Source organism: Melospiza melodia, chromosome 4, assembly GCF_035770615.1.
Source record: "Melospiza melodia melodia isolate bMelMel2 chromosome 4, bMelMel2.pri, whole genome shotgun sequence".
Taxonomy (NCBI): Eukaryota; Metazoa; Chordata; class Aves; order Passeriformes; family Passerellidae; genus Melospiza; species Melospiza melodia.
Window position 1 is genome coordinate 56,015,332 of NC_086197.1, and position 27,796 is coordinate 56,043,127.

A 27,796-nucleotide genomic window follows, 5' to 3' on the forward strand; every position below is an offset into this window, starting at 1 on the left:
CCCCGCCCAGGCTCCGCCCACTGCGCCGGGGCGCCCCACAACTCCCCGCGGCCGCCGAGTCTCTCATTTGCATACGGCGCGGCACGTCGCGGCTCGGTTCGGCCCGTAGCAGCGGTTCCGCGGCGCGAAAGGGGACAAGGACCGAACGCAGTGTTGAGGCCACTGTATGCCAGCCAGATGCCGCTTCGGGAGGCGCTCGCCCTGACCTGTGGAGTTAGTGCGGAGCCGTGTCCCAGCGGCGCGGGGAGGTTGAGGTCATGCCTTAAACTTATGAGTAAGGAAAATAACGACCCGGGGTGACGCCCGGGTCCTCACTACCAATGTGAGAGGAATTTTTGTGCGGGTACAGGTCGCCCCTGGGTGCCCCGCTTACTTCGCGGGATGCCCGGGTGCCGTGATCTGCCCGACCTCCGTGGCGCTTGTGCCAAGGACAGAACTGCCGTTCCCGGGGCGCTCCCGGGTGGCTCCGCGCTGCTCCCGGAGGCGGCACAGCGCCAGCGCCTCACGAGGGCGCGCCGCGAACGGAAATGCCAACCGGCCTAAAGCGCAGAAGTGCCTGAACCTGTGCTTTTCTCTTGTCGCTCTGTTCACTGAGGTGCCTTAAGGGTCTCCACGAGGCTTAATACAATAAACCACCAACCCAGCCTAATAAATACTTCATGTCTCTGCAGGAAGCAATTCCTTTTCTGTTCTTCTGAGGGAGCAATTACACCGTTTAAAATCAAGCTAGCAGTGGAAGTGAAATGGTGCCTCGGGCAGCGGTGAGCTCCCGGGGCCCTGCCCTGTCATGACCTGCACGACGGCGGCTCGGGGTCTCGCTGCGGGCCCCGGTGCTGCCGCGCCTCCCTCAAGGCGCCCCTTTGCAGCGTGTCACAGCCGCAGCTGCTCCAAAACGCGGCTTTGCTCCCGCCCGCAGCTCTGGCACGAGGTTCGTTTGCGACCCCTTCTCCTGCCCGCTGTTCCCGTTCTGCCCTTTCCCCAGCACCGAATACTGAGCTGCAGTAGCCCTGGGGCTTTGCCGTGCGTGCTGCAGCACCCATCGTGTTGCTGTGGAACTGGCGGCCCGAACACATTCCATGAGATCCAGGGGGAAGCTCCTGGACTTCAACAGTGCGGGAGCTGCCAGGGAGGGCTGGGGACCATGACAGAGGAGACATAGCAGCTGATTCAGCTGCTCACAGCCACACAGGCTCAGGCTGCCACAGCCCTGATTTCCTCTCAGGAGGCCTTTGTGAGTCTGAAGCCATACCAGCGGTGATGCCAGGTCCCTGCTTGGTTGTGCACTGGTGCTTGATCCAGCTCCAGGGTGGCACACGACTGCAGTGCTACAAATACAGCCCTTTTTGTGCTGCCTTTCTGCAGCTGTTGAGGTACTTGATCAAACTGAGGCGATGGGGTGGGAAATGTGTGATATTTGCTTTGCTGTTGCAAAACCAACAGGCAATGTTTGTTTAAGCAAATTCATTTGACTTTAAGAGCAGCCCCAGTGGTTCCAGACTAGAGGGCCACCTAGCCAGTGTCCTGTTTCCAGCCTGCAAGGACCCCTGTGGAGGTGGCTTCCAGACACCCCACCAACCTTAGTGCTCTTTGTGCAGCCACGATTCCTTCAGGCAGTACCTCCACCCTCTGCTTCTTCTGCATCCTCCTGTCTGTTTTGCTTCCATCAGCCTAGTTCTTGCAACTGAAGCTGAAGAGTGTATGTGTAGCTGCCACCCACCCTCTCTTCCACCTGTGATCCCTGAAGTCCTCTTTTGTCCAGGTGAAGAATTCCAGGCCTGCTCAGACATTACTGCAGGTGAAGGTGAAGCTCCCTCCCCTCTGCAGGCTTCCACCTTCCCATGTTCAGTCTCTGTGGGAGGCTGATTGGGGGGCATGAGTTAGGGTGTTGTGAGAAAGGAAGGGTTTGAACATCAAGATTGTCCTCTCTCTTCCTTTTTCTCACTGTTTTGCTCTTCCAGTAAGACAGAAGCTGTAGCGCAGTTTTCTTCATGGTTTCTTCTCTGAGCTGTGTAAGAGAAGTCGAATATTTGTTCCAGGAAGGGCCTGGGCCCCTGCTTCCCTCCTTGTGGCTGGGAGAGGGGTAAATGTGGGGTAAGCAGCAGCAAAGAGATCTCCCTGAGTGTAGGGGTCTCTACAAAGGACTCCTTGTCCCAGTGTGCTGGAAAACTTTCAGGCCTGCCCTTGTTTTCCAGAGGCAGATTCCCTATGTGTGTCTCCTGAATCTGCTGGGATCCCCACAGCATGGAAGTCAGACCAGAGGAGACCATCTTGCACCAATTTCCTGTAAAATATTACTGGAAAAGCAGGGCACCTGCAACGAAGGAAGGATGACGAGGAGGACTCCATGGATATCAGAAAGCTAAATAATTACTTTGTTATACTGTATTATTCTATACTATATTCCATTCCATCTAAACTGAATCTGCCAAGCACTCAACTGCACAGTATCTCATGACTGACACACACACACGCTTGGCCCTGATAGGCCAAGGAAACAAAACCCCATCACTCTGGGTGAACAATCTCCATATTGCATTCTACTGTGGCACAAACACAGGCACAGCAAGTGAGATAAGAATTGTCTTCCCTTTCTCTGAGGTTCAGGGAATGTGAATCCCAGAATATCCTTGGGAAGAATTGTGCCTTGCTTTTCTCTGTGAAGAGAAATGTGTCAACAGTGGCAGAAGCACCTGGTTTGTAGTGAGAGGTTAAAAATCCTCTGATTTTAGCAGTTTGTTCTCTTTTTCAGGACTATTGAACCCTATGCCTTTTAGCCTTCTGAAGACTGTTAAATCAGTCTTTGAAATATAAGGCCTTGCAAGATGAGTATTTTAGCCTACCAAAAATGATATTAAGGAGAGAAAAATCAAAGGAGAGGACACACCAGAGGAGATGCAGAAGTGATGAGCTTCAGAGATAAAACTGATGCACAGCATAGGATCCAGACAGATTCAGGGAGCTACCAAAAAAATAGGCTAAAAATTTTCTAAGCAGGTAACAAAGAGAGCATGGCAGCTTGCCATATGTGTAGTGTTATACCTGTATAATCACATGGCATTTGGCTCAAATTGTACAGCCAAGTAGAAGCTGAAACTTCTACTTGGCTGTACAACTTACCTCTCATTCACCTTCTATGGCCTGGAAAAATGAAATATTATTGCACTGCTCATCTGAGTCTTGCAACATTTTAAAAAGCATGAAAAACCAACAATGGTAGTTCTTTCTTTTTGTGAAAATTGTGGGAAATATGGTACATATGTAATTTTACTTCACCTGTTCTATTCCATAACAGATATTTCCAATAAAGGAAATGTTGGAAATACACCTGTAAAAATTGGAAACACACATGTATCCCAGCTCATGTTGTCAGTGACCTGCAATATGCTTGGGAAATACTAAATTCCTGAGAGAAGCAGAGCAATTTGCTTGGAGAGAGCTGCACAAAAATTTGCCTTTCTTTCTGGGGGCCCATTGAGAAAACCCCAGGGAGTTTGTGCAGCCAAGGAAACTGATGGATGAGAAAGAAAAACTGGAGAAAAGGACTTGGCAGGTGTTCAGTCTTGAGTGGGTATTGGGTCTTCAAAGAAATAGGAGTTTGTTGTTGTAAAGTTGTTTATTGTATGAATACATCAGTTCTGAAGGTGAAGAGTTTACAGTATTAAAGTTTGTACTAAAAGCTTTCTGGTATGGAGTCTTGATGTTTTGAGTAGAAGCAGTAGAAGAAGTAGTAGTTAGTAGAAGCAATTAGCACCTTTTTTTATCCCAATATAGGGAAAATTTATTCATAAATTTCATAAATCAGCTAAAAACACGATTCTAAAACATTCTTTCTACACCTATCCAAGCTTAATTCTAATGTGTGAAAGTAGTGTTAGTTTTTACACAGAATCTACACATACAGTTCTATCTGTTCACACAAACAGTTTTATCTGTTCTATTTAACACTGTAAGCAATGTTCTGCTATGGTTTTGTTATGTCTGGTGCTAAGTTAGTTTTGTGAAAGGTAACACTACTGAACTTTAAACTAGGCTTTATGGTTTTTTACTAGCTAATACAGTTTCTTAAGGCACTTAAGATATATTTCTCCTTACTTAAAATTAAAACTTACACTCCTACTTCATGTCTGTGTGGTTTAATATATTTTAGTTTCTCTAAAGGTTCCAATTCAATTCCTATATTCCTTTCTCTCTCTGAGGGACTCAGGCTTCTATTCCATGCATTCTAACAGCAGGCACACAGCAGAATCTAAAGTCTTTTTTATTTGGTAATTCTCAAGTTGCTCACAGAATACTGTGTCACATCAAATCACATAAACCTGCATTTGCCTCATTGCATTTCCATTATGCCACGGAATACAACTTCTGGATTTCCTCCATCCAGAGCTGTGGCACATGTGTAGCTGAAGGACTTTGGGAGAGGTAAATTGTAAAGATGTGAGGAAGCAGGGGAATGCTAACAGACAGGTGGCCTTTGTGAGGAGACAATTGGAATAGCTTCAATTTTTAATACAGATTTGTTAATGATGATTTATCCTAGGTGTCCCAAGTGGGGGATGTCTAACTTACTAGCTCTGAAAAGTAGGCAATTCATGGAGGAAAGAAAAGCAGCGTACTACATAGCAGCTGTTTCATCTTCTTATGGCTAAGTAAGTAATTAGCCCGACTCTCAAGTCATTTTCCTTTGGTCCCAGACTACACCTTTCACAATAATTTCTTCCCCACGTTTCATTATGGGCCACAGAAGTGATTCATTTTCCCAGTGCACTGCATCTTTCTTGTCCACATGCTCTAGATGTTTGCTCTTTATCCTCCACTCAGCTTTAACTGGTGGATCCTGAAGAAGCAGCAAACAATAAATTTGGCAGCACTGCAGCAGGAACTGTGTTTGATTTTCAGTTCTTATGTGAACGGCAGCTTCCTGAAAATCAAATAAGAACAATTTTCAAAGCTTTGTAATATTATGCTGATGTATTGTTACATTGCCTCCCTGCCCTCATTCTGTGCAGCTGCTCCACAGGAACTAAGCACTCAAGAACTTCACTGGTCAAAGCTGCTGGTGCTGTTTGAGTGGGACATGCAGGAGACCCCGGGTCACTTTAAAAGTTCTTTTATTTACCAAGTCCTGACTTCTGGATTGTGCCAGTGTCCAGCCCCTGTCTCTATTTCCTCATAGAGAGATCTGCAAGGAGTTTGGTAAGACCAAGCTCTTGGAAAACCCCAGCAAGCTGCAAAAGGAGGAAGCTCCTCTTTGGAAGTTTCATATATCTGTGATATATATGTCACTTCTTCCACCAAAAAAAGCCCACTAGAGACTTGTCCATGTGGATAGCAGGTGTCAGGGCTCTGTGCACATCCACAACCTCTGCACACTTTCCTCGGCCTTCCCAGGGGTTTGGCTGCTTGTGTTCAAGGTCAGCTCAGATTTAGCACGACCATATGACCTTGTATTCAACTGCTGCAATAACAGCCAAGCTGGCAGAAAGGGTGGTGTGAGAAGGAGTTATGAGAAGCCTCATCTTCACCCACAGACTGGCCAGCAATTGACCCAGGAGCTGAGTGGTGGCTGAGTGCTTGACTGAGCTGTGGTTTGGGATGCCTCTGCCCAGTCTGGCTGGTCCTGACCCAGAGACCAACTTCACAGCTTGGTCTTGACCTGACTGAGCTTGCCCAGTGGTCACTGGTTTGTGGCTGACCCTGATCACCACCACTGGCCCTTTGCTCCTTGCTCCTTGCTTGGGTCCAGTAGGGCTGTGCCTTTGTTGGTAGGGGCATGACCCTGCCTCTCCTGCTGTACTTCTCTTAGTTACATGTACTTGAGAATATTTTGGGAGTATATGCGCTTGGAAGGGCCTGGCCTCAAGTGGAAAACAACCTCATGCAGAAGGGAGACCTCTCATGTTTTAAATAACAAGCTGCACAGACAGTTGAACCATTGCCCAGCTCCTGGGCTGTATCTTTACTCACTTGAATAATCTGGTCATAAACCATCGAGTTTTGGTGATAGTTTTGCCTGAGCAGCTTCATTACGTCTTGCATCATCACCTGCAGAACAATCATAGCACAAAGCAGGCTGTTACCATGTGGTAAGGCAAACACTAGAAATTTTTGTTTCTCATATTGGATCAATCAGTAATGGAGAAGTCACTCATTTCAGGCTTTGGAGGAAGGTCTCATAAAAGCAGCACAGGGCTGGAAAATGCTTTCTGCACCCATATATGTGTTTAATTCAGCTGGCCAATTCAGATATGCAGTGTATGGCTGTGTGTCATGGGACACGGAATAATTTAATTTTGGAAGGCTCCCACAAGGATCCTCAAGTCCAGCTCCCTGCTTCCCCATGGAATAGCTAAACTCTTAGAGAGAAAGACCTGTTTTTTATCCAGTGCTGCTCTCATACCTCTCATTGCTAGAGCTTGGCCCCAGACCTCTCAGCTCAGAAGTTATCCCCAGTGTCACTGCTGACATATTTTGAGCAGTGTCCTTAGCAGAAACAAAGTTCTAAATGAAATGGTGGGTGCCAATGGCCCTTTTACAGGCCATAAAAGGTGCTTTTACAGGCCTTTTACAGAAACATAAAATACCTTGGGCAAAAGTATTTTTACCTTATTCCAAGGTGGAATGTAAAGAACTTTAAGTATGTCCTCTGTTCTCTGTTGTATATCTTTTTCACAGGCATCAAACACCTTCTGCAGTGCAGAAACAACAACTGATTGCAGCATCAATCACATTGAAACCACAGGTGTAGTGTGCAAAGCTGAGAAAACATCTGCATTAAATTGTAGGGCTGCTAATTGATTAAAACATGTCTTCAATAACAACAACAAACTGTTTCATCGAGCTGCTTGCATGTTGGAGCCCATTCTTCAGCATCTGTGGGGCCTTATCATCACAGTCAATGCTAATAATGGCCTCCTCTCAGTCTTGTCCTTTAAGGTAATACCACTTTGGTGTTTTCCTTTAGATCTCTCCAGCATCACAGCAGTGAGTCAGACATCAAAATGAGGTCTCCCAGCTATCAGTTCAAGCACTAACATAAGGAAAGTGGATTGTTTTCCCACTTGTGCTTAACGCCTGTGAGAGATGGGACTAGTATTTGAGTGTGCCCTTCTGAAAGGCAGGAGGAAGAAGATCACTGTCACTTTGATCTCTACAGCATTCCATAGGCCCTGCTGGGCTGGAAAATCAGAGACCCAAACTTAGGCCCCAACCCTGTCTGGTACAGAAATACAAATACTCAAGGGCTGCTATATGGCTGTACCATAATTGATGTGATAAGGATCAGATGGAGAAAATGGACTTGAACAAACCCTGATGGCCTCACTGCCCTCTTCATAGGTCCAGCGGTGGGGCATGGAGCACCTGACTTTCTCCCATTCCTGCAGCCGGAGCATCTCGTATCTCTCCAGCACAGCAGACAAACGCAAGGGGTCATTGATGTCCTCAGAGTGCTGGTGCATTGCCATCACTTTAGCCAACAGCTTTTGGTTTCTAGGTCAAGGAGGATATTAAAAAACATATCTAAGTCACGATGAAATGATGAGCAAATGTAAATATTGTACTTATGAAACTGTTTAATATTTTCTACAATGCGCTTCTCATTTATATTATATAGCGGGCAAGCAGCTTTTTTTGTGGAATATAGTGCTTTCTCAGCTCAGTTTTTCATGATCATTGTAGGACCTGATCAGAATGCCATCTTGACTATGTCGTTGTAGACTGGTTTCTTTTACTCTTTATTTAACTGGTTACCCCAACTGTCTTCTTCCCTTTGCAGAATGTCTTTTTCCCTTTGCAGAATGTCTTCCCTTTGCAGAACAACCCAAGCCATCTCCCAGAGTCAGTTACAAAGAGATGCTGGCAGGTTGAAAGTCTGGAGAGAAGGTGTCTGGGATGTCTGGTCAGAAATAGAGTCCCCAAGGACTGGAGGAAGCAAGAAGCATGTGGCTTTTCAGTGTAGAGACACACACTATGTCTGAAATATGAATAAATGCCTTACCTTCCCTCTAGCTTTTCATTCTTCTCTTTCAGCATCTTAATTTCTTCATTCTCCTCATACAGCATTTGAATTACCTTTTCAGGAAGTGCTCTGAAACAGATTTGGGAAATCTCTTTATATGTACTTGGACGCTGGCACAACAGTGGACAGGCCCCTGTTGAATAATCTGAGTTCAAGGAAAAAAGCTCTGAGGTGGGAAAGTGCAAGAGCATCCAGGAAAACTCCAGGGGAGCTGAACACCTCCCCTAAAAGCTCCCACCCAGAATTTATGCTCAAATCAAGTGGGAAGCTGTTTACATCGGAAGAAATAGAGTGTGGTTGTGAGGATCATACTGATTTTCCCCTCTTACACTGATTATTAATGTAAAGAATCACAATATTTATTGTGACTATTCAGAAGGTGATGTAGAGTACCAACAGTGCCAGACAAATTTCTGTTCTCATTGTCCATCCATCCATAAGGGAATGAAAGAAACAATAAACCACATTGCAATCAGTGGGAAAGTATGCAATGAAGTCTTAAAAAATGCACAACTAAACTTCTCCCCTCCACTTTCTGATCAGCCCATAGGGAAAAGAAATTTAGAGGCCAAAACTTGTCAAGGCTGTTCTTTGCCAGGTGCATGGTATGTGGCTCTGTGAGTCAATACCAACAGTTCAAATGAAATACCCAAAGTCTAAGATTTGCACATTACATGGTGCAAATCCAACAGCTTCTGTAAATTGGCTTTGGGTTCCCAGTATAGCCTGGGCAAAATTTGTTTTGCAGAGCCCTCCCTGTGTCTGGCTCATTTTCTGTCCCACCCACCCTAGTGTGCACCAGCTACAGTTCATTGTCAGAGGCCATACTCAACAGTGTCATATTTGGTCACTGGACTCTCACATTATGTTATTCTTCAACTTTTTCATGATTTCAAATATTTACTTTATGTTCTTGTCCATCTCTTTGATCATTTCAAACATTTCCTTCATGTTAAAAGCCTGGTCTCCATAGGCTGATGGCTGCTGTGAGGTGTCAGATATATGTCTGAGGAAAAAAAGAAAAGGGAATTCTTATAATGAAGTGGGGTAAGAACTTATCCTCAAAAAAATACTTTATAATTGCCAGTCCTGTGAGCAGAGGCTTCATGGCTACATCCATGCCAGCAAAAGGATCAGAGACAGGACAAAGGGCACACGGGTGCAGATGTGGCACAAGTGAGTCAGCACTCTCCCAGATAATGCCTGATACAGCTCAGAGGACTCCACAGGCTGTCTGTCTTAGCCAAGCCTAAACTATTGTAACTTTTTCTACTTTCAGAACTTGCAGCTGCAGCTAGCTCTAAGTTTTCTGTTCTTCCTCTTTCTAAGGCCTGCTTTTAAGGCTTTCTAGAAATCTTACTTTAACTGTTTCCTACACCAAGGTATGCCAAAACCAAGAGGGTTTGACTAATCATTAGGTCTGGATAAAGTGGGCAAGATACAAGGACAGCTCCTGAAAAACAAACTCAACCCAGACCTGCAGAGAGTGGAGGAACAGCAAATGCAGGTGATTGTTCTGCTAAAAACAACTTTGAAATGTATGTTGTTTTTTTTTAACAGAGGAGTACAAAGCTCTGTGTTCTCAAGGTAGTTTTTTTAATTTATACAACTGCTGTGTCCTGTTTCCTCAGGAGGATCCCAAATATCAACTATTATTAGAGAAACAGTCCCAGATTAAGGTGGTCCTGCAGCCTGGATCCAGGTAGAACAGAGAGCAAGCTCATCCCCACAACCAGATGCCAGAGCAAGCCTTAGCATGAGGCTTTACCTTTGGTTTATGCCAAAAAGCCTGCTGCCCCTCTCAGCATTACTCCTTCCCACTGAAGCACATTTTGGTTTTGTTTACTTGGATTTATTCCTTTCCAGTTAAATCACTTAGCTTTCAGTCTTTCACTGAAGACACAAGCTTTTTCTTTAAGCTAAACAATCCAATAAAAAATTTACATTTTAGTCCACCTTTCCCTGCAAAATTGATGAGCTCAGAGTCAGAGCCATGAAATCCCAGATCTTGTCACACTCTTTATACTGATATTTCTAGTTTCTGTTCCTCTTGCACCAATTTAAGATCTGCCTCCCACTTTCGAGTTGAACTTGAGCAGAATTTGGGGACAGTAACGATCTCTGTGATGGCTAGAAAAGTTAGAAAGTAGAAAACAGAGCTCTTACTGAATATTTCACAGTCAGAAAATGTTTGCAATTCAGCAACCCTCATGCAACCCTCTGTTATGTTTGCCCAATTATCCCATCATAAAAAGGCCAAACAATATTGAAAGTAGTAACAATTTTAATTAAATAGTTTAGAAAATATATAAACAAGGGATAATTTGGTTCAAATAATAGCGCATAAGCAAAAACAACCGCGGGGTACGGAGGGCAGGGTTCAATGACCCTTGCCACTTCACTTACAAGCTTGCCAAGTGAAAGTCACCCCTTATATGCCATGTGTCAATGCCATCTCCTCCTATTTTCGGTTCGTCACTTTTCTGTCTCTGCCTTCATTACCACCCTTACCACGCATGCGCCACCACTCGGTTTGGTGGTTGCACAAGTCTTTGGGGGTCGTCGCTGATGAAGGCCCTGTAGTCTTCTTCGTTGTCCTTTAATTCACCTTTGGGTTACACATGCGCACCAAGCCAGTACAATGTAAGCCAAGACTAACGTATCACTGCATCTACATATCAAAGCAATAAGTCCCTTATAATTAGCATTTTCTTGGACCCAACCGGGTTCTTGGTCATTTTTAGCAACTGCATCTTCAGTTTCTTTCCTGTGGTCCTTGAAAACATCTGCTGAGAAGGGGGGGTGGATGGAGCCCCTCTTTTCCCTCTCTTCTTTGGCATTACAACTTTTAACTATTAACTGTTTTATTATTCTCAAATATTAATTACTGTATCAATATTGATTACTGTTTCAATTTTTATCAGCATGAATCATACCTATTTATCACACCTCCAAGAAACTTTGTAGAAATACTCAGACCTAGGAAGATTAATAAGATTATCCAGAGATATCTCCTCGTGTAACCTACCTGCTGCCTTCTGCAGTTGTCTTTCTGGGATCAGTATCCTCACACTGTCTTTCCAATACCTCTCTTCCTCTGTTGCCAGAAACTTTGTGTGGATGCCATGATTCTGTTCCTCTGGAGCCAGAAATGTTGGGTGTACGCCACACTTCTCTGCTGGAGCCAGAATCACTGGGTGTACACCACACATCTTCTTTGCTGGAGCCAGAAATATCAGGTGTATCCGGCACTTCTGCTGTTCTGTAACAAAAACAATTGCCTTTAGACATTTTTCTTTTGCTGGAGCCAGAAACCTTTCATCTGCTCATGCAGAAGCAAAAAGTGTTTGTTGAAATGTGTGGGCAGCACTGAGGACTGTTGATGCTGCTGGGAGTGCAGAAAGCTCCTGATAAGACAGTTCCCTAAAAAAGGCACTTTGCCACTATAAAAAGCCCTGCCTTTTTTTTTTTTTTCTTTTCTTCCTGGTTTACAGGAAAACGTACAATTTACAGGATGTCTAGAGTCACATCTGTCCAGCCAATAAAATCAGGGGAGATTGCCCTTCTCTCTGCAATATCACACCTTTCAGTTTCATTTCAGTCCAGTCCCTGTTCATGCCTCTGTGCTCCCAGAGCTGCACAGCTCTGCGCTGCAGCAGCCATGGCCAGCCAGTCACTGTTTGTTGTTGCTATAGATTTTGGCACATCCTACAGTGGGTACTGCTTTTCTCTTGCTTCGGGTACAGACCAAATCCGCCAGGTTTACTGGGGAGCAGAGCATGGGTTAAAGACCCCAAAGACACCTACCAGCATCTTGTTCAACCAGAAGCAGGAGTTCAAATATTTTGGTTATGATGCTGTGATGAAGTACAAGAGCCTGCCCTCCAGCCAAGCTGACAGCTGGTACTTCTTCCAGAACTTCAAGATGCAGCTGTACAACACGGTAGGTGGAAGAGCTACTACTAATGGGGGTTGGGGCTATTCATTTGTTTGAGGGGTGGGGGTTAGAGAATCCATGAAGTAGACTGAGAAAGTCTGGTTGATGAGAATGAATGCAAGTCAGAGAGTATTTTGATGAACAAAAGAAGAAGTTTTTTTTTTTTTTTTTAATTGTCAGAAGCTTCCCAGGCCCTTCCTTTATGATGTTTTTTGTCTAAAGACAATAAAACGTGACTGCATACATGGGTGAAGGCAAATACCTGTTCCTAATAAAAAGCTGCCCTGTTCCCAAGCTTGACAGAGAAACTGGTCTCCCTCTGGGGACTCCCTACCTTAGTCCTCAACAGGAAACATGGATCAAGTGAAATTTCCAGTAATTCAAAGGAGATCGGCAGTTTTGGGATTGCCTAAAATCTCATCCCATGTTATACAGCTCCTCCTAGCTTATCTCTCCCTCCCTTGAAATGTTATGCTGAAGCTAATGTAAGGATGTCCAGCTGTCCTTGAAGCCTGCAGTGGCTTTATCAAATTTCTCTCTGAAGGCTCTGTGTTGATTTAGAATAGTTCACAGCTTTATCTGTGTGTGCTTGTTCAGCCAAACACCAGACTACCCTAGGGCTCCTGGGTCCCACAGGGCCTCTCAAGCATAGAATAAGCCAGAGCACAAGGCCAGTCCCAGCAAAAGCCTCAGGTCCTCTCTTTGGTGGATGGGAGGCCTCTTTGAAGATTTTCCTCCCCAGGACAGCTGGGAATGATGTGGTCTGTCACAAGGTTGGTTCTCATTCACTTTCAGTAGGGGCTGGAGGGAGGTTTTAGTTCAGAACTATTTCTCTGCATCTGAGGAGCAAATGGTGAAGAAAAATTTCATTACAGAATTACTCCCTGCTGGCTCTTCAGGATATCCTATAGATATAGGATCCACAGCGTGTTTACAAAATTTGGCCTAGGAGAAACAGCTGAATTATCAACCACATTGACATTTTGCCTTCTGAATCACAGGAGTGGTGGGTAAGCAGTTTGGTAGCTGACCTGTGCCACTTGGACTCAGGCACAGTAGTGAAGCCAGTGCTGGGAGTTTGGTTTGGAGACAGGGGTGTCTGGGTGCCTTAGGTAGTGCAGTGTTGGTGTGAAGAGGACAGGTCCCATACAGACACTGCACCATATGACCCTGGGCCTTTTTTTTGGTAGAATATCACAGCTGGCATGAAGCTGAAAGCCACCAATGGAAAGTTCCTTCCTGCCTTGACAGTCTTTTCCGAAAGCCTGCGCTTCATGAAGGAACATGCTTTGAACACCATCAAGGAGGCCTCTTCCCAAACTGTCTACGACCAGGAGGAGTTCACCTGGGTCATTACTGTCCCGGCCATATGGAGCGCTGCTGCCAAGCAGTTCATGAGACTGGCAGCAAAAGAGGTAAAAGCAGTGGTTACCCCATTTCCTCAAATTACCTTTGGAGCTTCCTTTGCCCAATTGAACCATAGGAGCTCCTCAATATGTAAGCAACCTGTATTTCAAATTCCAGCCCATTGGGCCGAGAAATCTTTCACATTGAGGGTGGTGAGGGAGAGGATGTCCCCAAATGGCAGTACAACAGCTTTGCCCTCTCTCCCCACCACCGAGTAGAAGTGAGCCCCACAGAGATCAGCAGTGCAAGAGCCACCACCCTTGCATGAACTGCTAGGGTGAGAACAGACTCCCTTGCAGGTGGTGTTCATGCAGCAGTAATCTCACCCCCTTTCCTTGACCTGACTCCTCTCTTTTGTGATTTTAGGCAGGAATTATCTCTGATATGCTCTCTAGGAACCTGATCATTGCCTTGGAGCCGGAAGCTGCATCGCTGTGGTGCAAGCAGCTTCCACATGAAGGGTTTATGGCAGACAGCAGTGACAAGAAGAAGTTTGAAGACTCCCCTGGGATCCAGTATATTGTTGTCGACTGTGGAGGTAAAATTTTCCCTGTTCAACAGGTACCATCTTTGCTGGGTGTGAGGCATGGCTATTTCACAATAGGTGAAGGTCCCAGAGCTTGGACTCCACTGCTGTGCTTGTCATAAGTTTTAAATGTTATTTCTCACCTAATGAGATCCTGTGAGCAAGCAGAAGAATAGGAGGGAAGAACAGGGTTGTGTCTCACACTGAAGAGCACTGGCAGTGCTCTTCAGGCCAGACAGTCAAACACGAGGCCCTGCCCTCGCAGCAGATCAGCCAGCACGGTGTCCCAGCATCAGCCACCGGCTCTTGTGTAGCCTAAGCTCACAGCCTCCTCTCCAGAAGCAAGTGTAGTTAGTGCCCAGTCAAGTGACCAAAGAGAAGAGCTAGCAGGCACTGGAGAGTAAATCATTAAGAATATTTGATGAAGCACTTTGCAGTAATTTCTCTAGATTCCTGAGGTTTTTTGGTGTGATGAGAATTTTCTGCCAAGAGCAGTCCAGTGCTTGCGAACAAATACCGAAAAGGCATCAAGAGGACCACAAGTTCCTGAGAGTCTTCTCACCACTGCTCAAGAGTCAACCACCTATGTGAGGAGGCCAGGCTCGCTTTGTGATCAGACAGGAGATTGGCTTGTTCAGTGAGCAAGCTGGAGCATTCAGCTCTTATCAGAAATAACTGTAGGAGCTTCGTGAGACCAGGCTTTTAAACAAAAGTGCAGAAATTTAAGAAATCTAGATAAGCACAGGCAATAGCAGAAGGGCGAGGATGAGGAAAGAAAGCAGGAGAAAAGCACATCTGTGAATCGGGAATTCAGAAGATAAGACTGAATTCTGTGGAAACTCGTGCACTCTAAAGCAAACAGCACAATTAATTTGAGTCTCTGTCTCTGTGTGTGTGTTTGCACGTGTAGGTGGCACCATAGACATCACAGTACACGAGATCCAAGAAAACCATTCCCTAAAGGAGCTACATAAGGCAAGTGGAGGTGGATGGGGAGGCAACAGAGTGGATGAAAACTTCACCAATTTCCTCAAGGAAATATTCAATGATGGTGTATGGGATGAATTTGTGAAGAAGTACCCTACTGAATTACAAAATATGATGTACAACTTCAGCTTACAGAAATGCTCTGCTAGTAGGGAGGCAGTCTACATACGCTGCTACTACAACCTGACCAGAGTGGCAGAGTCCAAGAAGGACATTTCCCAATTCTTTAAAAATGCAGCAGGAGCTGTGTGGTGTGATGGGACAATCATGATTACATATGAGAAAATGAGGAGCTTGTTTGACTACAGTATCAACAATATAATTTTTGCTTTGAGGGAAATTCTTTGCAGACCTGAGATGGACAAAGTCCAGTACATTTTACTTGTGGGAGGCTTTGCGTGCAGCATTATCCTGCGAGATGCAGTGAGGCAGGCCTTTAGCAGCAAGTATCATATCCTTTGTCCCATGGAGGCCCAGGCAGCCATTGCAAAAGGGGCTGTTTTATTTGGAGTTAATCCACACATCATTACCTCAAGAATCAGCTGTAGGACATATGGCTTAAGAGTAGGTGAGAAATTTGATGAGGCTATCCATGATGCCCGTAAACGGAAGGTCTCGAAAGCTGGTGACTTTATTTATTGCACAGATCTCTTCTATAAACTGGTGGAAATTGGGGAGTCAGTGAACATAGATGAAGCTGCGCACTATGATTTCTTTCCAATTGAACCAGATCAAACAGGGGTAACCTTTGCTTTCTATTGTACGAAAAAACAGAATGCTCAGTATGTGGATGAGGAAGGGATGGAACTGCTTGGCTCCTGTGTAGTGCCATCACCAGCTACATGGCTGGGGTTAAAGCGCAGGCTGAAAATTGAGATTCAGTTTGGGCTCACTGAATTTAAAGCCACATGTACTGATGTTACTTCCCAAGAAAGTCGGACAGTTATAATAGATTTTTTATCTTATAATTACTCATCATATTGAACAGATCTTAGATGCCTTTTCCAACCATTATGATTCTGACAATTCTATGACTTTTACCATAGAGGAGACAATTGGACCAGTAAGTTCATCATTCAACTTTCTTTTTACGCAGTAAAACTACTAGTCTGATTCTCTGGTTCCTTCCATTCCATTCCTCACATTCCTCCTTCCATTCCTTACCCTTTCAGTCCAACACTTTATTTTCTCTTGTATCTGACAGCAGGTTTTCCTGCTGGTTTATCTCATGCCCTTTTAGCTTGTGTCTCTGAACACAATAGTCCATACCATCAATACAGTCATCTGTGACCTACCTGTGTTTGATGGAAAGCCTCTGGACTGGTGTCTAACTTCCACATAAAGCAGCCCATAGCTGTTTATTTTAGCCTGATGTCTTCTTGCAGCTACATTTTCTCTTTCTCTGACATCAGAGTCCAGGTTTAATTCTGCTGGGGGTGATATTTAGTGGATTTCTGTTTTCTTCAGAATATGATTTATATAAACTCTATGTAATTAAAGCTCCAGTGTCCCAGACAAAGGAGTTGAGTGAACCAGTCTAGGGGCTTGTGTCCAAAACCTGTGGGAGTCCTGTTTCCATTAAATGATTGGGTGGTTCAATCTCATCAATTGAGCAGATATAAATGTCAGTTGTAACATTACAGATATGAATAGTGCACATGCTGCTGCTTGATGCTTCTGTGCAGCCCTGGTACTCTGAATCTCTGATTTGAGCATGATATTTTCTATATCTGTTAAAGCTGATCTCTTTCCTCCTGCCTGCAGCACCTGTGCACAAGTTGAGCACTGCGAAGGCTTCATGAGCCTAAATTTGTCCACAAAAAGGATGCAGTCCTGGAGCGTGCTGTGTCTGGCTGAGGTGCAGTGAACTTTCTTCATAGCAACCCTGATGTTGGTGTGTGGTTTGGGTCCAGAATGATGCTGATAGCACACTGATGGTTTGGGGTGGGCTGGTGTTGCAGTGTGATGCCATTTCCTGTTTTAGCTATCCCAGCCGTTTCCCAGGTGTGGCAATACCTTCTCCCTTCCCCTCCCACTTCCCCCCTTGCTAAGTGCTGTCAGTCAATCTTAACATTCCAGCAAGGGCGTGGTCTGGTTGGTGCAGTTCAGAAGATGCCCCTCAGCCCTGGGGTCATTGGCCTGTCTAAGTGTCATTGTCCCCTGAGTCTTCCCCCACTCCCACCTGGTTGGTGGCTCACCTACCCCTTCCCCTCCCCCTTTCCCCAGGCTTAAAAGGACACTGAGACCATGCGGTCGGGATTCTGCTGCAGCTGTTACAAGATTCAGATGTCTGTGACCCTGGAATAAAACTCTGGATTAAACCCTGCGGCAGAATCCGTCTCCTTTTCCTCTTCACCTCGCCTAAAGCCCTTCCACCAGTGGTAACATTGAGTCCTTGCAAGCCTGGACTTGTTCCAAGTGCCCAGCTGCAACATCCAGCCAGCCAAAGGTGTCTCTGAGGTGAAATACCACAGCTGCTGCCTTTGGTCCAGCAGCAAGGGTCAGACGAGCCCAGGGATGTTCCATCTGGTAATATTGGGATCTTATTCCAGTAGGCTGGGATTTGTGGAGTTGGCTTTCTTCCCCTTTACCAAGGATGTAAAGTTTCTCTGCTGAACACCAGCCTCCACCAATGCCAATTCTTGGTTTGCTGGATACAGTGCAAGAAAACTCAGCCCTGTCATCCTTATTAGTTGAATGATCACGTTAGAGTCACTGCTGGCCATGTACTGAATGGTGTTAATGGTGAGAGCAGCACTCAGAGGACTAACCTACATATATGCTGCGCCGTATGACATTTAAAAGTGAAATGATTTTGAAATTTTAAATGTTAAATTAAAATGTTTATGCGTGCAATAAAAATATTCACAACAGACACCTGTGTGCATTTCTACCAGGTCAGGTGGTACCACTCAGAACACTTCATAAGGGCTGTTCTGGGGGCTAGGTCCCAAGAAGCTGAGTAATCCTGCTTTTTGTTACTCTTTGCATTTGGTATTTTCACCAGTGGAAAGCCCAACACGGCTCCACCCGAGATCACCAAGACCCTGGAATGGGAAGAGAAGTATGGTCTGGGACAGTGGCAGTGGGGAAAGCTTTACCCACCCATGTGCTAGGTGGGCTTTGGGATTCAGACATTGACACCAAGAGTTATGACTGCAGCTCCTAGTTTTGTTTGTTTTGATGAGCTGATTATGTTGATAACCTCAGACACTGAGCATGAGCAGATGCAGGTGTTTGTCCTTTCAGTGAAAGCAGCACTGTGTCAGGGTCTTGGGCTAAGCATCCCTGAAACCTGGCAATGTGGGGGGCTCCACCCTCAGCCTGACACCACCATGGGAGTTGGGAAAAGAAGAGTTACAGCTGCTGAGCCCCTGGCAGCCATCCTCTGAAACAGGTGTGTCTGCTGAGCTGGGGATCAACCCCGCTGAACAACAAATAGGGTGTTTATGCTAAAAATCACAGAATCACAGATGCCCAAGTTTCAAGGATAAGAAAAGACTCTGAGGTTTGCAGTGCCTGTAACCAGGACATCAATGAGCTCCAGAGGTGTGATGGCTGCTGGATCCTAAATAGCTGGGTGAGTAGACGGTGCCACCCATTTCCGTGGCTGGGTCTTGCCAGCTGCTTTCTGCCTAAAGCACGTGATTTCTTGGAAACTGAGAGAAAGCAACCCCCCCTCTGCAGTACTGACACTACTTCCTGGCAGCGAAGTGGGAGGCACATCCTCTTTTCCCCCTACTGGGGACAGAGAGAGGAACAGCTTTGTCACAGCCCAAACACCATGGCTGTGATTTCTACTCCAGATTTCCCAGCGCCATCTGGCTCACCCTGCTTGCTTGATGTCAGAGGAAATGAAAGATTCACAAAAAGTTCTCAGTAACTATAAGTTAGCCTTGAAACCACGACAGTGGAGTGCTGGAGCAATGGAACCATGAAGAGACCCTAGGAACAGAATGCTATAAATTCTTATGTCCTTGACAAGTAATGGTTCAAATAGATTCAAGCAGAAACTGCAACAGAGGTTTAACAAAATAAAATTAAATGATAACTTAGCAACAGGTGATAGAATGTAAAGACAACTCAAGTTACCTATAATGCTAAAGAACACATTCCCAGGGGAATTTGTGTGTGGAAATGGTGGGATAATGAACTGGACTGAGATCAGCACATGCACTTCAACAATTTTGTTACACAAGCATGAGTGACCAATCTCCTGTTTCTATATGAATTGGTTTTGGTTACCTTTTTGTAAAAAGGACTCTGCTTGTTTCCAAAAAGGTTGGAAAAGGCCTGGGCTGGCACCCTGTTCTTCAGATTTGTAATAAAATCATGTCTTGACTCAATGTGTTGATTTGCTCTTGCACACAAGGATTCCTTTCTCTAGGGATAACATCCAGAGGAGCTTCTCCCGTATTAGAAAATATGTCTCTTCATGCAATAGAAATTATACTTGAGAGGATTCACTACCTTTGGCGTAATAAACAAAACAAACCACGGGAGATGAAAAAGAAATAAACCAAGCACTCATCCTTTTGCTCACATGTATCAGCATGTATCAGCTCACAGGTATCAGCAATGACTTAATGATTAAACAGCACATTTTCCATAGCTTTTCCTTTCCAGGCCAAAATAAATGGGTTTCTGAAGCTTTTTTGTTTCAATTGCTAGAGATTGCTGAGATGTTGCATAAATGTATATAGCCCTGTTAGAGGTGTCAAAACTTTGTGAGGGATTATTGTGTTCATATTACAAGGACTTGGCAAATCATGCAAGGGGAAAATAGAAGATAATTTTACAAACCAGTAAAAGTAACACCAGAGGATGGAAGAATAGAAAAGCATGTCACAGAGACAGCATGGTGATGTGCTTGAGGGAAGATGTCATTGCTTTGTCTGGTCAGGGATTGCCCTGTGCTGCTGACATCTGGTTTGGTCACAGACAAAATTGTCACACTGGCCCCAGAACTGGGCCCACCAAGTAAGATAAGTGTGCCTTCATGGAAATGTGTTTAAGAAAGGGCAGGGAACACTGAAGAGGGAGAGACAAGTTCAGGGCAAGTACAGTATCCAACAGGATGATGACCAGTGGAAGAGCCCATGCTGGAGCAGGTGAGTAGGACCCAAGGAGCAGCAAGAGCAAGGGACTCCCACACACCAAGCCCAGCTCTTGCATCACCCATGGCCTCACCAAAAGGTCTGGTTGTAACCTGCAGCATGGGGTGAGGAAACAGGACAGGGGGAAGTGAGGCATCTAAGTGTTGGTTGGCTGTTTTTATTACTTGGCAATAAAGCAATTGGATTGAAATTTCTCAACTCAAAATAGGTATTTTTGGTCCATGACAGGATGTCTGATATCAAGGGATGGAGCATGTTCATACTGCAGTGTCCCAGAGGAGAATGGGGGAAAGCAGAGGAGAAGTCTACTAGGGCAGAATATTTTGGATTGGAAGGGACTTTAAAGATCATCCAGTTCCAACCCCCCTGCCATGGGCAGGGACACCTTCCACTAGACCAAGTAGCTCAAAGTCCCCTCTAGCCTAGTCTGGAACTCTTCCAGGTATGGGGCACCCACAGATGCTTTGCAGCTTTCTACCAGACTGCTCTTTGTTTGCTGTGTGGTAAAAAGGGAGAGAGAGGCAAGAGGGGACAGATTTCAGTGAGGTCATTTGAGGCTTCCCGCAGCAGCAGTGGGACACAACCTCACCAAGACCAGTCCGTCTCTATGAGTTTGCATCCAGCACTTTCCTTCTGCCCTGGGGTATCAGGCTGGTTTTTCTTGACATGCTGCATATTTTCCTCTCACACCTGTTCCTTCCCTCCTCTAAACCATCCCAAACAATATGAGGTTTTGTCTCCCCTCAGCATCCAGCAGCAGTTTCTCAAGCCCCTTAGCCCTTATTTTGTGTGCGTGCCCTGGAGTTAACCAGAACATTCCTGCCAGAGGTTAAGCCCAGGCATTGCATGGATAATCTGTGAAAACTTTTTGCCTCCAGTTCCAAGTGACCGTGACTGTAACAAATCCAGAGATGCTGTCTGCAGCTCCACTCTGGCCCTTCTTCCACCCCTTCTCTCTCTCCCAGGCAGTCAGAGCTCAGAGACAGGACAGAGATCCCAGCTGCCAGCCAAGAGGGTTAGGAAAGTGAAATGCCTCTGCTCCTGGCCTGGCTGTGCTGCACCCTTTACCTGCAGTGCTAAAGGGAAGTGGCTTTGCAGGGCACTATGGCCGTGGATGCTGTGCCACGCTGCCATCACCATCCCTACAACGCTGACATTTTGGGCTGGTGAAGCCTCCCACCCTCATGGGACCAAGGCTAGCAGCAGCTGTGGGGTGAGCCCCTGTAAAACCAGAGAGCTGTGGGGAAAGCAGAGACCGTGGCATGAAGGCAGGACTGGAGAGAGTTGCTGGACTAGAAACAGGATCTTTGACTGAAAGACCGAAGAGTGCCAGGGAGAGGGCATGGCAGGGCACCACAGTGCCCTCAGCATAGCAGCACTCCTGGGAGAAAACCAGGAAAATTAGTGCTCAGGCAAGGATCACCTTCAGGAAAAGGAGCCAAGCACTGGCTTTAGCAGGGGAGAGAGGGGAAGAGAATTTATCTTTTTTTTCTCCACTGAAAACTGCCTTTTTTCCCTTCTCTCCTCAGACAGTGAGACCTTTGCTTTGGCACCTGACCTATGACTACAGGGCTAGTCCTCTTCCTCATGTGGTTGGTTTCTTTCCTGATTAAAAGTGATTAGGTAGCTCTAAAACCTGCAGAAATGTTACTGAGGGTAACAGAGACAAAGAGACCCTTCAAGATCTCTTAAATCCCCAGGGCAGTATTTAGAGAGCCCTGAGGGGAGAACTGGAGCAGAAGGACCCAGCAGGACCTCCCTGTCCTTCTCCCTCCTGCTGCACCCTCTGTTGCCAGCATCTCCTCCACCATGTCACTTTCTGAAGCAGAGGTGCAAAGTGCTCGTGGTGCCTGGGAGAAGATATATGTGGATGCTGAGGACAACGGGACAGCTGTGCTGGTCAGGTAAGGAAAGAGCCCATCCAACTGCTGCCCTGGAGGGGTGAAGGAGGAACATCAAGGATGGAGTTACTGCCTAGGAGCATGTCATGATGTTTTTCATGCAGCCCTTGCTGGGAAGAGGAGCAATCCACAGGAAAAATAAAAAGAAAGGGGTAAGGGGATGGGAAAAGAAGAAGAGACAAGAGCAATATCTTCACCCATGTAAGGTAAAGAAAATGTGGTATGAAAGAGAATGGGAACAAAACATGGGCGTTATTCCCCTCTTCCTCTTTACCTCTAAACTCTTTCAATGCTTTTTAAAAACTCTATATTTCACTTCTGATTCTCCTTCAGCCTCAGTCCATCTGCTCCACTGTATGGAAAGTCCTTTCTGTGGACTTTCCTCTCTTAATTTCCGTCCTGTTTCCCTCCCTTCTGTTGACCTTTCACATAGTCCACTCTCATCTGGGACCTACATCACTTCCATAAGCATGGATCAGTTCAAATACTATTTCTAGTTATCAGACATTTACCCCTCCCTCCAGCTTCCTTGTATATCACACCTTGTGCCTGGATTCCCCTCACAAAGCCTTACATGCTGCTCTTCCCTTCCACAGGTGGCACAATCTGGGCAAGTTAGGGTCAGAAATGCAGCATAAAATGTTAGTAGCATCCAGTAGCTTGCCTCCCTGGGCTAATTTACCCTAGAAGGTTTTGCTTTAGTGTCCTACAGCCCCAGGCCTGCCTACAGAGAAGGTCAGGGCTTCCCAGGACAAGAGAGACGTGGCCATAATGGCAAGAGTCCAACAAAGGGCAAGGAAGATGATAAGGGGACTGTAGTATCTCTCCAATAAAGAAAGGCAGAGAAAGCTATGACTGCTCAGCCTGGAGAAGAGAGAACTCAGCGGAATCTTGTCAATGTGTACATAAAACCCTGAAGGGAGAGTGCAATGAAGGCAGAGCCAGGCTCATCTCAGTGGAGCCATGAGAAAGGATCAGAGTCAATGGGCCCAAATTGAAACACGGGATGTTCCCTTCAACTTCAGGAAACTTTTTTTTTTTTTTTTACTTCTGAGTGCAACTGAGCACTGGCACAAATTGCCCAAAGAAGTTGTTGTGTCTCCATACATGGAGATACTCAAAGCCATCTGACCATGGTCCTGGGCAGCTGGTTTGACCAGTGGTATTGACCCAGATGACCTCCAGAGGTTCCTTCAAGCCCAACCATTTTGTCACTCTTTTTTGTCAAGTGCAATGTGGAATTTGCTATGGATATTTCAGGTGGATAACCAGTTCACCCAAAGGAGTAAACTGCTTTTTAAAGAGTTTGACCAAGATGACTGTAATTGATCAAAGGTAATTTCAAACACACTGAATTGTGTTACTTTTGAATAAATGGAATGAGCAGTACCCCATACTCAAACAACAATCTATCACAGGCAGTAAGAATGTTTTGCAGTGGACTCTAGGAAGGGATTAAGTAACAAAACCAATAGTAGGGTTTCTCTATGAAAACATCCACCAGTATCACAGTAGTCATATCTGTTGTCCAGAACATCTTTGGGAATATTAAACTGTCACAGTCACTCCATGTGAACGTGCTGCCACTTCTTTGTGAAAGTAACACAGAGAAGATATTATCTTTAGAAGGAGTGGAATAAGTTCATTATAGGTTTTAAGGTGGAATGAGCAAAGGAAATGCCCTGGAGAGGCAAGGGAGAGAGGACTGGCTGCTATGTGCCTGGGGGTTATGCACAGGTGCAAAAGGCAAAGGAGAAACAAGGAATGCAGAAGTCTGTTCTAATAAAGAGAAGGGGAAAAGAGACATAAATGTGGAAGGCAAGGCCTGGAATGTGTGGCTATATCTGCATTAATACCTTGGTTCACAAGTCAGGATGTCTCTCATTCCTCAACAGGATGTTTACTGAGCATCCAGACACCAAGTCCTACTTTACACATTTCAAAGGCATGGACTCTGCTGAAGAGATGAAACAGTCAGATCAAGTCAGGGGCCATGGCAAGAAGGTTTTCAGTGCCATCAACGACATGGTGCAACACCTGGACAACTCTGAGGCTTTTCTTGGGATAGTGACCCCACTTGGCAAGAAACATGCCACCCAGCTGAAGATTGACCCCAAAAACTTTAGGGTGAGTGAGCAGCCCTCTTCCCAAAGGGTGTAATTGTGAGAAGGGCATGTTTTCCCCTTTGAGGGGTAGAACTGAGGAACACAGGCTTCGTATGTAGGAATACATATATATGCCTCAGAGAATGGAGGTGGTGGAAGGTGAGGAGGTTGGTGGTGGAAGATGGCAGGAGTGAGAGATCTGGCATTGGTGGGGAAGATGGCTGGACAGCAGATGTGGTGCAGGCAGGTGATGTGGTGGGAGTTGCACAGCTGCCCATGAGTTGTAGAGGGTTTTCTCAGAGCAATATGATTCCCACACCTGCCATTTAATAACAAGATACAGAAAAGCACTTCTAACACTGTGCTTCAGTCCCTGATGTATTTTTTATCTTGTAACAGGAGCTGAGCTTTTCCAGGACAACTAAACCAGCTGTTATTGAGCAACAATGACAACAGCATTGTCATAATTAAACAAACTCAAATAATAATTACAGAATCAAATTACTTGCCCAGATCCACCTAAGGTCACTAGCAGAGTGCATTTATAACTATTTTGTCTGCCTTACACAGCAAAAAGAGGCACCTTCTGGCAAAGATTATTTCCAAATGAAGGTGATTTCAAAAGCAGTGGGCCCAATTTTCAATAAGTGGGAAAATAACTGATGATTTCTGGCTGAAAATACTTTTTCAGGGTAAAAATGCACACAAAACAATAAATGTTGTAGAGGAAAGGAGTTGGCATTTCAAAGTACACCACCTACCTCACTGCAAGAACTCTGCTACAGTGGACTGGATAGCTAATGAGCAGGAAAGGTCAGGGAAAAACTTAGCCCCCAAGCCATGTATATATTCCATAGGTGTCCAACAAAGGGCTCATCATGGCCTCTAAATATTTGGTAGAGTCCCCTGCCTGGAGAAGGATTGCAGTGGATGGATGAAGCACAGCTCAGTCCTATACAGCCATCCTTAAGTGATAGGTGCAGTCAACATTAACTGGGGTAGTTAAAAACACCAGCAGCAGTTTTTTTTGTGAATTCTATAATGCAGCTTATTTTCCATGCCCTGTTACAAGCTCTGCTTGAATTGTGCTCTGAATTGTTCTTGTACCCCTTTCTGCCCTCCAAGAATCCCAGCTAAAGATGTGTAAGTTCTTAGGGAGAAAAGTTCACCCTGGTTGTTTCTTCCCTTCTCCTTGTTTAGATTATCTGTGACATTATCTTACAAGTGATGGAGGAGAAATTTGGCGGAGACTGCAAAGCTTCCTTTGAGAAGGTGACCAATGAAATCTGTACCCACCTGAACAATATCTACAAAGAGGAGGGTTGGTAGGGCTGTGCACCCTCCAGGCTCTTCAAACAACTTGCCAGCACTGATTTGCTGCTTTTGGGCCCCCAGCCACAGCTGGAAAAATTAAAATTTAAAAATTAAAAAAGCAAGAAAAAAGGCTTATACAATATAGAATATCAATGCCAATAATTTCCTTAGCAAACTGAGTTTCTACAGCTAAACAAAACCTGCAGATACATCAAAGTCAACCAACAAATCCTGATTTGCCTTGCAGTTTGTTTCAGGTGGGTTCCTCTGGCCACTGTCCTTGAAGACTGCATTTTAAGATGGTGACTTTAACCTTTCTATTCCTAAAAGAAAGACTTGCTCCTGCCAGCAGCACCAGCAGCTCTTTGGCTCACCTACCGCCTCTCTATCCTCATGAATGACAGGACATTTTACAGCATCTCCAGAATCTTTGTAGAGGTCATTATTTAAGAGGCCTGAGTTTTGTTTTGTGTTTGAACTTGAACAAGGGGGAAGTGGTGTATGGGAATGACCAGCATCTGGGAGAGACATGAAGAAAGTCCCATCTTGCATGAGCCAGGAGATTCACCCAACCTTGGTTTCTCAGAGCAGCTTTCAGCACAAGGGATAACAACATTGAGTGTGGTCACCACTGGAACCCTCTGGGCAGGGATGAACATCTCCAGGGTGTGGATTTCACTGTGCTACTCCCAGGAAATTACTTGGGTTGAGTTCCCTCATGAAGCAAGGGTAGAGCTCACTGGCTCTTGTGCACTCAGAATGCACCCAGCTGAGGGAGACTGCTGCCTTGCTGTGTGGGCAGTTCAGCCTGGCACGGGACTCATTCTGTCTGCTCACACAGCCTGAGCCTTCCTTCAGTGTTAACTGGGTCCTGAACCGTTTAATTGCTTTTCCTGGTATTCCTTAGACTTGGAAATAATCAGCTAATAACTGCAAATCACCACATGCTGGTTTGCTTCAGTGTAATGCAATAAACACAGAGAAAGCAGATGTGCCCTCTCATTTGCTTCACAGAAAAGTTGTTGTGCAGCAGTGGCAGCTGGTTTCAGTGCACATTTACTGGTGGTACTGAGGGATTTCCAAAACCACCTCAAGCTCCCACCCAGGCACTCATCACACTTGTGGCAGTCAGGCTTCTCACGAGTTCCACTTAACCATGATGCAACAGTTTTGTAACCAAGCAAAAATGCAGAGGTTTCCTTCATTTAACATGTAGCTTTCATCACCCACTGCATTTGGCAAAGGATGCTACATCCCAAAGTCCAGAAAAGGAACTCTAGCCAGAGGGGAAGATGGGACAGGCTGCTTTATTTGCTTCAGTTTTCTGTTCAGCTCGGGGAGAAAGGGAAGCATATCTCACAGAACTGGCAAAAACTGTAAAACAAGAACAATATGTGTAAAAAAATATTTATAGTCTCAAATCCCTCTGAAGGAGTACAAGTAGTTAAAGCTCAGAAAAGAGGTGGTGGCAGTTCTTTACTCCCATTGCTCTGCTGCAAACCAGTTTGAGCTTCGGAAGATTTGAAGGCAGCTGTTAGAAAAGTTACAGTGGTTCCAATGCAAAGTCCCCACCCACTTACCACCTTCCAGAGATGGAGACAGAGGCTCCAGCCGGGCTGATGGTGCCTGAGGGCCAGTGCTGTAAAAGTGTCTTCTTTGCAGCCCCTCTGAGCCAGCACCTGGAACGATTTTCTAACCCTTGTGCACTTAAATGAGCATCAATACTTTACCACAATACTTTACCATCAATACTTTACCACAGTCAGCACTTGTCAGATGGTTTCAACCTGGGAAAGGGCTGTACAGCCACGGCAGCTCCTGCTGCTCTCAGGCCCTTTGTGACCTTGCTGGTGTCCAGCCCTACTTTGCTGCTAGTTAATCCTGCTTTTCTGATGGAGCATCTCATATAACTCTGATTGCCTGCAGCGCTCTGGCAGCACCACTGAGCCTAGGGAAAGGGATTTGGGACTGCAGTTTGCCCAGCAGTAGGAACTGAAAAGCCAGAGCCAGGAGAGTTAAAGTCGTGAGAGAACTTTCTGATTGCCTGCCGACTCCATTACATGCCCACAGAGGGGAAAGCAGGGAAAGCCAGGGCTAGAAGCAACTATTTCTTCCTCTCTCCTTGTATTTCCAGCTGCTGATACAACATTTGTTTGCTAGGGAAAAGGGACTGGCGTTAGTGTTCAGGGGCCTGTGGTCCGGCCTGGCTGGTTGCTGAAATTCGGCATTGTGCAGGCTGCCTCCCAGACCCAAGCTGGCACCAGCGCCAACTGGGGCTGGTTTGACAGTGCCAAGTGGCTCCTGCAATCTGCCATCAGGAACCTGGCTGGCCTGGTGAGTTTTGTCTGCCAATAAAAAAGGGCCAGTGTTGGTGTTCGGGGGCCTGTGGCCTGGAGTGGCCGGTCGGATCCCAAAATTCCATGTTGCGCAGGATGCTGCTTCGCAGTTTGGCAAACTGCAGGGAAAGACAGATTTCAGGCCTTAC

General features: G+C 45.6%; 3 protein-coding genes and 1 non-coding gene across 8 annotated transcripts; 3 read left to right on the forward strand and 1 right to left on the reverse strand.

The window, feature by feature from the left end:
- Positions 1-257: 257 nt before the first annotated feature.
- Positions 258-406, forward strand: LOC134418130 (U12 minor spliceosomal RNA). The gene has a single exon (XR_010027717.1). It is a non-coding gene; the product is annotated as a U12 minor spliceosomal RNA (small nuclear RNA).
- A 3,194-nt stretch (positions 407-3,600) lies between these two features.
- On the reverse strand, positions 3,601-11,485 carry LOC134417443 (uncharacterized). Of its 4 annotated transcripts, none has more exons than XM_063154678.1 (7): positions 11,046-11,484; positions 8,922-9,023; positions 7,997-8,086; positions 7,308-7,488; positions 6,603-6,686; positions 5,965-6,042; positions 3,601-4,918 (listed from the first exon to the last, which is right to left on the reverse strand). In XM_063154678.1, exons 1-7 carry the CDS (start codon positions 11,306-11,308, stop codon positions 4,667-4,669), a joined length of 1,050 nt encoding a protein of 349 aa, XP_063010748.1. In that variant the 5' UTR covers positions 11,309-11,484; the 3' UTR covers positions 3,601-4,666. The 4 variants fall into 4 exon arrangements, with proteins under 4 accessions (XP_063010748.1, XP_063010751.1, XP_063010750.1 ...); XM_063154681.1 differs by lacking the exon at positions 11,046-11,484 and adding an exon at positions 10,424-10,996; XM_063154680.1 differs by lacking the exon at positions 8,922-9,023 and having other exon boundaries at positions 11,046-11,485.
- Positions 11,486-11,588: 103 nt separating this feature from the next.
- LOC134417444 (heat shock 70 kDa protein 12A-like) lies at positions 11,589-17,743 on the forward strand. Of its 2 annotated transcripts, XR_010027568.1 has the most exons (5): positions 11,589-11,960; positions 13,145-13,369; positions 13,728-13,899; positions 14,798-16,732; positions 17,101-17,743. XR_010027568.1 is itself a non-coding variant. In XM_063154683.1 (4 exons), the coding sequence occupies exons 1-4, from the start codon at positions 11,679-11,681 to the stop codon at positions 15,856-15,858; spliced, it is 1,740 nt and encodes a 579-aa protein (XP_063010753.1). In that variant the 5' UTR covers positions 11,589-11,678; the 3' UTR covers positions 15,859-17,743. The 2 variants fall into 2 exon arrangements, 1 of the variants encoding a protein (XP_063010753.1); XM_063154683.1 differs by having other exon boundaries at positions 14,798-17,743.
- A 4,057-nt stretch (positions 17,744-21,800) lies between these two features.
- Positions 21,801-25,326, forward strand: LOC134418057 (cytoglobin-1-like). Its single transcript, XM_063155904.1, has 3 exons — positions 21,801-21,895; positions 23,788-24,019; positions 25,198-25,326. Exons 1-3 carry the CDS (start codon positions 21,801-21,803, stop codon positions 25,324-25,326), a joined length of 456 nt encoding a protein of 151 aa, XP_063011974.1.
- Positions 25,327-27,796: the final 2,470 nt, after the last annotated feature.